The sequence below is a fragment of the Macrobrachium nipponense genome, chromosome 22 (assembly GCF_015104395.2).
Source record: "Macrobrachium nipponense isolate FS-2020 chromosome 22, ASM1510439v2, whole genome shotgun sequence".
In the NCBI taxonomy this organism is placed as follows: domain Eukaryota; kingdom Metazoa; phylum Arthropoda; class Malacostraca; order Decapoda; family Palaemonidae; genus Macrobrachium; species Macrobrachium nipponense.
Window position 1 is genome coordinate 82984263 of NC_087213.1, and position 11487 is coordinate 82995749.

The 11487-nt window shown below is 37.6% G+C and overlaps 1 protein-coding gene across 1 annotated transcript; it reads left to right on the forward strand.

The window, feature by feature from the left end:
- Positions 1-631: 631 nt before the first annotated feature.
- On the forward strand, positions 632-11017 carry LOC135198825 (uncharacterized peptidase C1-like protein F26E4.3). Its single transcript, XM_064226796.1, has 10 exons — positions 632-953; positions 4404-4633; positions 4886-4949; positions 5372-5558; positions 5981-6147; positions 6334-6468; positions 6775-6874; positions 6999-7092; positions 7315-7481; positions 7640-11017. The coding sequence occupies exons 1-10, from the start codon at positions 835-837 to the stop codon at positions 7787-7789; spliced, it is 1413 nt and encodes a 470-aa protein (XP_064082866.1). The 5' UTR covers positions 632-834; the 3' UTR covers positions 7790-11017.
- The last annotated feature ends 470 nt before the right edge of the window (positions 11018-11487 follow it).

Consider the following 11487-nt stretch of genomic DNA (forward strand, 5'->3'; position numbering starts at 1 on the left):
AATTAGTCACCTTTTTTATTCATTTATTATTTTTGGGCTTATTTATTTAATACTTAAGTAATTATGTATTTATTTACTGTTTGATTGACCTATTTATTTTTCTAGCAAATTCTATTTACTCTATCAGATAAGCCCATTCTGCTCTTGACCTCAGTATTGAACCAAGTGCCAAATGGTTGCTAGCTGACTGCGGTGGGTTGCAGCAAGGCCACGGAAAAGCATTAGGCTAAAAACTTCATCCCTTTATCTATATTCTTGCAGGAGGGTAGCGCCTTTAATGTACCTCGCGTGGTGCACTATAGGCACCACTGAAGTTGTTTGTAGCGTCCCTTTGGCCCCTATAGGTGTAACCTACTATACATGACTAATAAACAAAACAGAACCGCTGCTTTTGAATGAATTGTTTGGACTGTTATTTCTTCTCTGTGACATGACGAGTGACTAAAAATAACCGAAAAAATCAACACAGTTATACAGCGGATGGGATGTCGAAAAAACCGGATAAGAAGCGCACCGAAACGACACTGCGTATTGAGGGAATGAATCAGTAAGAGAGAGAGAGATAGGGGGGCTATGGGGGTTGGCGGCTGGGGGAGTGGGATGTGATGCCCTAACCTCATTCTGGAATGAGGAGTTTCGTCATGGTTGAACTTCGACTATTTATATCGCTCATCTGAGGCCGTTCCGATTCATTCTGTGGCTGTTCAGCGTCGAGACAGCGTCTGCGTCTTGTCTGTCTCCTGCAGAAGGCCGGGCGGGGTCGTTTATACAGAAGAGAAGACTGGGTTCGTTTCTGTCTCACCTTCTCCAGAGTCCTTGGAAAAGCTCTTCAAGATGTCGCCGAGTAAATACTGGTCGTGCTTTGTAGGGGTCTTCCTCACGTTGTCCACAGGTCTCCTGCAAGTCGAGAGCAAAGGATTTCACGGAATTGAAGGCAACTTCTGTCGTAACAGGTAAGCAATTGCTTTCTGTGTCTTTTCTGACTAAGATTTAATATGTAGCAACTTACAGTACCACAGATGTAGAGAGATTTTAATGATTTCATAAGATTTTTATAGCTGTGTCATTTTCCCATCAGAGTAGCACGCAACGAGAACCCTCAAAATCTGATGTATGCAGCGAGTTTCAAATCATATAGAAGAGAGATCCATATTTTTTCCTCCTCCGTGATTTATTTTGCAATTGCATTAATAAATTAATAATCCTCCAAGAGATAAACCTGGGCTTTGAACTTGCACAAACTATAAATATATTTGACTTACAGGGTCTTCCGATAGTTCCTGGAGGAAAATCATTTTTATTTTTATTCAGCATCTCACATAGTAGGTACATACTGAAATACCCCAGATAAAAGGTTCATGCAACGAACAAAAACGCGACAATAACATTAGAAATTTGATTTATAGGAAATAACCCAGCTAATTACTAAACAATAAGCAATTTTGAGAAACAGGTTTTCGCTAGTTCACAAAAATTAAATAAAATCTTGCAATACAGTTCCCACCTCTTTTGTCTTTTCTTTATCAGATGAAGGTTTCTGGTCAATTTTGTCAGTCTGTATCGTTAGCATACACGTCCCCTTAGGAGGATAGTGCGGTACAATGTAGGCATGGGCGCCCGCGCATAAGGGCAAGAGGGGGCACTTGCCCCCCCTGAAATCCTGGACAAAAATGTATATATATGTAATATTTACTACATTTAACTACATCACTGTTTTCCTTCCATTTTACAACATATTCTTTCAGTTTAAGTAAATTAAAGGTATCATTATGTACTGTATAATATTTGTATACAGTATATAACTGCGTTGTTCTTTCCAGAAATATTTGAATCCAGCTGAACAGTATATGGAACTATTGAAAAAGTCAATGCAACATTGCATATTTTCTTATCGCATTATCCTTCACTTAAATTACTGACATCGCAGTTCCACTGCATAATATATATATATATATATATATATATATATATATATATATTATATATATATATATATACTATATACATATACATACATACACATATATATATATATATTATATATATATATATATATATACACACACATTTGCCCCCTCTTAGAAAATATGCTGCGGGCGCCCATGACTAGGCATTACTTGAGGTTCTATGCAGCATCCCTTTGGCCCGTAGCTGCAACCTCTTTCATTTCTTTTACAGTGCCTCCGTTCATATCATCTTTCTTATGTCTTCATTTCCACCCTCTCCTGTCATTTGCTTTACTGTGCAACTGCGAGATTTTCCTCCTGCTACAACTTCAAAATCTTTTTACTCTTGATATCCCTTTCAGCGTTGAATGACCTCATAGTCGGCAGACAGAGGGGTAACTACGGGGGGACCTCCCCCAATTGAAACTGGTGCCCCTTCCCCCACCACTCATTTTGAGTTCATGGAGCTTGTAGTAAAAGCCTAATTTCGTATTATTATTATTGTTATTAACGTTAAAGTTTTACACATCGAGTAGTTTGGCTGTTCTTTCTCTCTCTCTCCCTCATACACCCATACGAAGATAAGTTGAGTTTTAGCATATTAACTGTAAGAAATAAATCAATTTTCTTTCGTTATCTCAGGAGTATTCATTTTCCAAACGTTATGTGTGAGAGAAATGTAATAAAATTATGTACAGAAAATAATTTATGGCCAAAAATTCCGCGGACAATGTAAAATTTGGAAATCTCACTGTTTAAATATATCATAGATATATTAAATGATTAATTCCCATATACGTTTTTTTTTTACAATAAGCAAGTGTTGATTTTGATTCTCTTAATTATACTTTTATTTCATTACCAAACCACTACATATAATATCTACTTTGGATTTACAAGTATGATCAGAGGTTCATAATTCTTATTGAATAAATATTTGAGCAAGTTTGATTTATATAAAAACGTAATTCACAAATTGATAGGCTTAGATATTTTAAATCAACCTTAATACCTTTCCATATGACTTAAAAAAAAAATAAGTATTATAATTTGTACTGCCCCACTGGCCCCCCCCACCCCATATTCAGCTGTGCCACCCCCCCCCCCCCCCCCATTAAATGACTCCTAGTTACGCCTATGTTGCCAGAGCTTGGCCTTTGACTTAAATTCTATCTTCCATTACATTAGCGTACACGTGATAGAAATGTGAAATATGAGAATTGCAGAATAGTCTGTTCTTCACTTGTGAGCGAATTTTGAGTTGAAGTTTGATAATATTCTGTTGCTTTTCGTCATTGCTTTTTATATGTGACATGCTTAAGTAAGAGATAATGAATTGTCCGTTTGGCTTTAAATTCATTTCTCTCTTCTTATGATTTTATTCTGCTTCTTTACTCTTCCTGTAAACTAATTTACAAGCTTTTGTCCCTGTGAATATTCCCCATGTCGTGGTTGGAGTTGCCATCAGTGCACCTTACGTAGTGCACCATAGGCATTACTGAAGCTTTTTTTGCAACGTATCTTCGGCCCCTAGCTGCAATCCCTTTAATTCCTTTTACTGTACTTCCGTTGCAATTATCTTTCATCCACCTTACTTTCCACCCTCTCCTAACAATTGATTCATATCATTATCTATATAGTGGCTGCGACCCTTGGCTGCTACTTCGGTCATGAGGAAACAAACCCGAAGACAAAAAAGTGAATAATTAAACAAACAAATAAATAAATATATAGATAAATAAGAGAATTATCTGATGTTCGTCAGAGTGCTAGAGAATCTATTACAGCACTGTTATTATCAACGGTGGCGTGACACGTACATAACCGGACGTCATCTCCTCTTACCATCACAGAAAAAAAAGATGTTAGTAACATCTCCACAAATAGAGAGGAGGAAGAGCATCCGGCCAGATCATCTGTAGAGGTGATAAGAAGAGATAAAAACTGGGGAGTCGTAACCCCTCGGTCTTTATTTATCTATTCTGATGCTTTTTTTTTTATTTGACTCAAAATGACGCGTGCTAGCTTTGACGAAAATACGATAGTAAAATGATAATACGGAGGTCATCACATCCCGTCAGAGAATTAGAGACATCATGAAAGTTTTCTATTCATTCAGGGAACATTTAATGACATCGTAAACAATTTTTATTCGTTGAGGAGACATTTAATGATATCGTGAGCAAAGTTTACAGCTGCTTTAGGGACGTTTAATGATATCACAACAACGTTTACTCAGTCAGGGAATATTTAATGACATAAAACATTTCTCTGTCAGAGAAACCGCAATGATGTCATGAATAACCCTTAATGACTCAGAAACCAAGCCTTCTCTTTCGGACATTTCATGACACCATGCGCCCTTTCTCCTTCTTCAGAGAGCATTTCATGACGTCAAAAACAAAGCCTCCTCCTTCAGACAACATTTAGGTAGCGTCGACTCTTCTTCTCCCTCAGGCAACCTTCCGAATGCTGCGATGACCGCATGGACTCTTGCGAGGTGCCCATCCAGGGCACCTACTGCTACTGCGACGAGTTCTGCATGGTTAGCGAAGACCGTATGGACGACGACTGCTGCCCGGACTTCTATGAGGTCTGTTTGGGCCGAAAGAGGAACCACACGCTGCCTGTTGTAGGACCTACAAGTCTATTCTTGAATGACCCTCCTGAGGGCAGACCAAAAGCTGGTAAGTTGTATTAAATACAATTCATTTCTCTATTTATTTATCTACCGTGTCAAGATGCACTTAAAACGGGAAATAGTTAACGAACGTAACCAGAAAACTTTAGCTTGCAAAATAGAATGAAATATAACGAAGGTAGTATACCCTTCATTAACTTAAAATTGATTCATTATGCTTTTAGGATTATATGTTCATGCTTTTAAGAACTGAATCATCATGCTTTCATGAATGCTTATTTATTGAACCCTTTTTCAGCCTGCAACGGAGAAGGTGCTGTTGTACCACATGGGGAATCTCTGCTGGTCAACTGCAATGAATGGTAAAGATGACTATCCTTTCAGACATAATTTTGCAGCAATTGTATTCATATTTCTATTCCCATTTGTTTGTGTATATGAACCAGGGGCGCAATCTTTGCGTAATCTTTCCCGAAGACAGTTTTCACTAAAGATTTGTTTGTCCCAGTTTCATTTTGATTTTGTTGTCAGTTTTTTTCACGGACACTTTCTTCCTTTATTGATATTTGCAGTAAGGCACCAAATTCAAGAGTTAACACTATCGGAATCGAAAACCTTCAAGTTACATTTTTGTTGCGCGCTCTTTAGTAGAGAGCAAATTAACATACAAATATCATGTAGTGTCATAATTATTGTGCACTATTGAAAATATATGTCTCGCCAGAAATGCAATTCTAAAGGTTGTTTCATTCAAATAATTCATAACTGATCTTCATAATCCCAGCTACTGCAACGACGGGTTGTTAGAGTGTCAGCAAGACCTGTGTATGACGGACGAATTCATCGTGTCAGCAATCAACGAGGCTCCAAGGGAGTACGGCTGGACTGCGGCCATGCATTCCCTGTTCTGGGGCAGAAAGGCCCAGGACGGCCTCAGGCTTAGGACGGGAACATTCAGCCCTCAAGACAAGGTAAGAGGTCAGGCGCTGGGGATGTTCTTCATCCTCGCTATTCATGGATAAGTTAGTAATACCTTCTTTTCTGTGACGTCAAGATGAAATGATCGACGTCCGGTTGTGTATCTGTCACTGATTTGTTTATTTAAGTAAATGTTGAACTTCATGAATTCCGTTCGGGATCATTCCTCTTCTCTCATTCACTGCAATAACTTTAGGACCAATAGATGCAGGATCTAAAAAGGAGATTTTATTTTTATCCCAAAGCCTTGTCGTATATAATCATGCAAATATAGATAATTTAAAATAAGCAACTGTATCTTCGTGATAACCTGAAGTTCAAACTTCATCTTTTGGGTCAGTTATTGATATCAAAAGTTTTCCCAAACGATGATAGAGATTCAGATTGAACATTTTCCGTTTTCATTACAAACCAGTCGCACGAAATGCACCCGATTCGACTCGACCCGGACGTTTCCAAGATCCCAGTGAGCTTTGACGCCAGGAAGAAGGTCGAGTGGGCAGGACGCGTAGCAGACGTCTGCGATCAAGGATGGTGTGGATCCTCATGGGCGTTCTCCACCCTCGGAGTAGCCCAGGACAGGTGAGTTATCCCTTCGACGCAACGATAGACACGTAGTCCCTCTTTGGAAAATAATTGAACTGCTATATATCTACTGCAACGAGCTAGGCAGTGTTTTACCTACTAAAACTTTGTTAGATTACGCTTATACTTATTTTATGTAATCGTATAAATTCAAAATAACTCCCAAGATTATTTGCTTCGTAGGTTATCGATTGTGGCCAAAGGTCTCAATCGAATGGAACTGTCTGCTCAGAATCTCCTCAGCTGTGCAGAACTAGGCCAGAGGGGCTGTGAGGGAGGTCACATAGACAGGGCTTGGAATTATCTGAGAGCACATGGGTAAGTTTTTGTAATTATTCTTGTATTCATGCATTTCTGTATTGTTATTATTCATTTTAGTAAGACCTCTAATCCTCTTTAGATTATCAAGCTCGAAATATCTCGCTAAGATGTCGTAAATATCTTTTATGTAGCCTATTGCTCAACAAAAACAAGAAATGGCGCTGAATAATCCTGTAATTTAAGTCAACAATGTTCAGCTAAGAAGACTGGACCTCCTAGTGTCTGTTGTGTGTATGTACACATGTAAAACTGACTCAAAGAATACGTACATGTAATATATATAATTACAATTATTCTTTGTAGCATTGTAAGAGAAGAATGTTACAAATACGAGAGCGGAAACTCCGGGAAAGTGCCCAAATGTCTCATCAAGAGGAATGACCTTTCCCAGCTTACTTGTCAGGTGAGTTCGTTGCCCCTTGTCTGAGGTAGAATTTGTAAGTCAAAGACAAGCAGTAAAGGAAAATGATCTATAGGAACATAGTGTGAACACTCGTTTTCAATCTTGCTATACACGCTCTTTTCAGGCCAAAGATCGATACAGGTTCGAGCCCGCTTACCGAATTGCTGGCAAAGAGGAGGACATCCAGTGGGAGATCATGCACAATGGACCTGTTCAAGGTAAGACGCCGCTAGCTACTAACTTTTGGGGACCGTCTTGTAACCTGTTTTTTGTCATTAGTAATGGATCTTAAACGTCATTTTTCTCTCTCCATCCTGATCTAAGTTTCAATAAACATCAAAATTGCGTTGATCGTTCTGCATTAGAAATTTATTTGCCAGCTTTCATAATATATTTGGCATATGGACGAGACAATTCACTCTTATTCCTTTCGCCCACAGCCTTGATGACCGTTCACACCGACCTCTTCATGTACAACAGCGGTATCTACAGCTATTCCGGTCTGACTGCCGATCGTTTGAAGGGAGGAGATACGGCAACTCATTCTGTCAGGATCATCGGCTGGGGGAGCTCCCGAATGATGGGTTCGAATCCCATCAAGTACTGGGTAGGAAACGGAGTTCAGCCTAAGGACCGAATTCTTCATGAGTTTTGGATCTAATAGTCTCATGTGCTTTAGTGATCAGTTTTCAAGTCGCGGAACAGAAAACGTGCAACAGAAAGGACATCAATAAGTGATTTTCATTTCTGTCTTTATCTTTGCAGCTCGTGGCCAACTCCTGGGGATCCCAGTGGGGCGAAGGAGGCTACTTCAGGATCAAACGAGGGACGAACGAGTGTGGAATCGAATCCTTCATCATCACCTCCCGCGCCAAACTTGCGAACCTCATGTACGGCCGTAAAACGGACTATTAGTACTATAGGTCATTATTTGTTTTAGAGGCTACCATCAGTTCAAAGAGGCGTAACAAGTTTGAAAGGCCATCATTAGCTTCATCAACATAATTGTTCCATGTATTTTTTATCTCCATTTCATGTTTTCAAGATAATTCCCGTAGAATTCTTTTCATTTATAAAATATCAAAAAAGCACTTATTTACATTTAGTCTCAGGGAGGTAGTCCACCACAAGCTTATTATTATTATTATTATTATTATTATTATTATTATTATTATTATTATTATTATTATTATTATTATTATTATTATTATTATTATTATTATCGAATTTCACAAATAGTTTCGAAATATCGTGTCTCTCCTCTCAGATATGAAGAGAATACATGCCTCGGAAACGATTTTGTGACTTATGCTTAATTATTCTAAGTAACATTATTACTGCATACGTACCTCTATTGCTTAACTTGTAAGGACAAGGTCCTTCACTATTTTTATTTCACTACAATGACTTGCTAAGTTCCATTTCATATCATCTTATGTAGAATTCCCTGGCCTTTCCGCCAATATATCAATCATGTATTTACGTAGATTACATTTGTAAATAATCACATATTAGTGTTGGTAAAGAAACCAAATTCTCTATCTGCGGGCCCGGATCTCTGTAGACCCAACTCGGATACTACATATCCGTCTGCACCTGTCTATGTCAACCCCGTTCACCTGTAATAAAGCATTACAAGCTGCTCTAGGAGCAAGAGCCCGTGCTGCCTAAAGGTCCGCTAAATCTAAAACAACATAATAAATCATCAATGCCCAGATACCTGTCTCTCTGTCTAGTCCTCACAAACTCACTTATTTTGAGCGCAAACGAGGTCACAGTAAATGCAATAATTTATATATAAAAATAAGCTATTATTTTCCTCACCAAGGTTTTCGTTGAATATTTGATTGTAAAAAAACATTTTAGATTACGTTTATGGTACATTTCAAGCAAAAACCAGTTTAAGGACTTTTTTTAAACTGAAAAATTGGTCGACATCCTATTACTCACTGGATTGTTTCTTGACTTAAATATGCATTTTGTAGTTCTAGTCTGTTCAATAGAGACGTGAGATTAACCCGTGAAACCTCTGTGTATGTATTTATTGGCCTAATTTTCAGTTTTATAAAGATTTACACAATACTGGTATTTATTTGGGAGACTATGTGATTTATCGTGGATTATGATAAATAATTCTAATAGTTCATTTTCTATGAATGAGAAGAAAACGGTAAAATATTTATGGATGACAAAAGTAATAGTTCCAGCCTTTTGTGAAAGCCAATGTCAATGTAACTTGGTCCTCACGGTGATATTTAGCATTTAGAATAAATATTTGCTAATGAAACACTCCATCTGACCTATACAGCTGTTATCAAACGAATTCGTTGTAAATTAACGAAGGTGTAGCAATGGATGTTAATCAAGCAAAGGAAAATCTACACTTAATCAGAAAATGCGGTAAACAACAAATGCAACCATCAAATCTTTAATTGCCATTGTACAGTTCAGGTTTACCTTTGCAAAATATGGTATGTCTACCATTCATGAATGGTTGGAAGAAAAAAATTATAAAGAGTTTACTGAAAAGTGTAAACGTCCACCAACCTCATTTTCGCACGAGACTCTCTGCTGATCAGTAATTCAGTTAACACAAATCTATCGTGATGTAGTGACCAAGTGGCAGCAATTCAACTGAAAATGGCTCAGAAATCAGACGAAGAAAGATAAAAAAGCTTGTGGCTGACTTACCGTTGTTCTTTGGAATCAATCCAAGATTATAGTGGACTGTATTTTCACCCAAGGCCCACAAGACTGAGTCACTGGAATTGAAACTAGTCCTGTCACGAAAAGGCAAGTTCTGTAGTGTATTTGCATGTTTTATGGTTATTTAGATTACGATTTATATTAAACTGGAAAGTAGACCCTACGGACTTGTCTTACAAAATAAGATACAGAAAACAAGTTATCCCAAATCACTATCAAAGGTGCATCTTTTACTGCAGAAAGTGTTTTAGCCAATAGTAAAACTCTTAAGAAGTTGTGAGGAATTCCTCTCACAACGATTTTATTTTCTAATGTTTTGTGTATTCACTAGTTTCCATGCTATTTGTCTTTTATTATAGTTATTAGTGTCTGTCTCATAAGAAATTATTGATTGATTTTCTTTCCGTATTGCCGTCTGTCAGGTAATCGACAGACAGGAACTATGTTACTGTATTTGTATTCATGTGAAAACCAAATGGATTCTCATGCCCATATATTTTGTAAAGATATGTACGTCTACATTGCATGACATAATAAGGGTGTAAGAACCACATCTATTCGAGTATGACACTTTTAACATTGTTTTATCTGATTTTGCTATGTTCTACTACGCAGTATCTGTGGTGCGCTTAGCACCGAGAAAATGGTTTTACACAAAGACGAGGTCTTTTGACATAACGTCGGTAGACGTTTTAGTAACGAAGTATAATTACTGTTTTAGTTATGATAATTCATTTGTCCTTATATATATGAAATTGCACTTGGTGAATGTATTGCACATATTTCGTATGGTAGAGTTGAAGGTGTTATTGGGTCTTTTTTGTGCCTCCCGCCAGAGAAGCCATTAGGAGAGGTCGAGATCGGAGGGGAAAAGAAGGGTAGTAGTTCGCCCCTCTGGTCGCTCCTTTGCGTGCCCCTCTGTGGGTGTGTATGCGTATGTGCGTACTGCGTAGTACACTGTATAGGCGTGTTATCGCCCAAAATTGTATTGACACACACCACCAGTTAATTCACTACATTTAATAAATATGTTGAAGTTGCACACTATTATATTTGGAATTTATTTTTGACAACGAACTTGATAATTATTGTAAAGTTTTTTATGTTCATGAAAACCTTGTAAGTCAGTTCTGCATTCGTGGTAATTGTATAACTTGTCTCTTTTCCCCAACAAAACCCGAATGCAGGACGGAACGAACAGCTTCTTAGCTCAACTTTTGAGGTGACCTGTTATCTAGTGTTGTGTAGTGATGTGTGTGGATTTAGAAAGGGCGATTGCCCTGATTCTTTGAATTTTGTCGTAATTTGTTTCATTTGAGTGCTATTGATTTACAATTCCCCTTTAGTGATTAATTTCATTTGTCACTTATATGTTATTACTCTTTGGTATGTTTAACTTTTAGTTATTAAATTAATTTTAAGTTTACATTTATCAAATGCGTTTCAATATCCTTCGATTTTATTTCATTTTTCCTATGTTTCAGTTTTGTGGATGGTGAATATAAATTGATCTGATAAACCTTTATTGTGTTCATACTTTAAGGTTATGTAAATAACTTTTAGAAACGAGATAACACAGCGGTCCTCTAAGGTCTGTAAATCAACCCGTGAGTACTCGCAACATTGAGAGAGAGAGAGAGAGAGAGAACGCGTACCTCTCGTCGTATCATGTATAGCGATTTATGATCTGAATTCATGTCTACAAGGACTGCTCAGTAAGTGAAAGTACTTAATTGTGGTTCTATTCATTAATGATATTGGTGTGTTATCCTTGTTAATAATGAATTGGGTTGAGAGATATCTCCCCGTAATTTAGAAACCGCAAAGGGAGTTTTGTGGAGTTGTTACGTAAGGCTTTTAGCGGTTTTTGACCAAGTAACAACGTTAAGCATATAATACAGTCCACT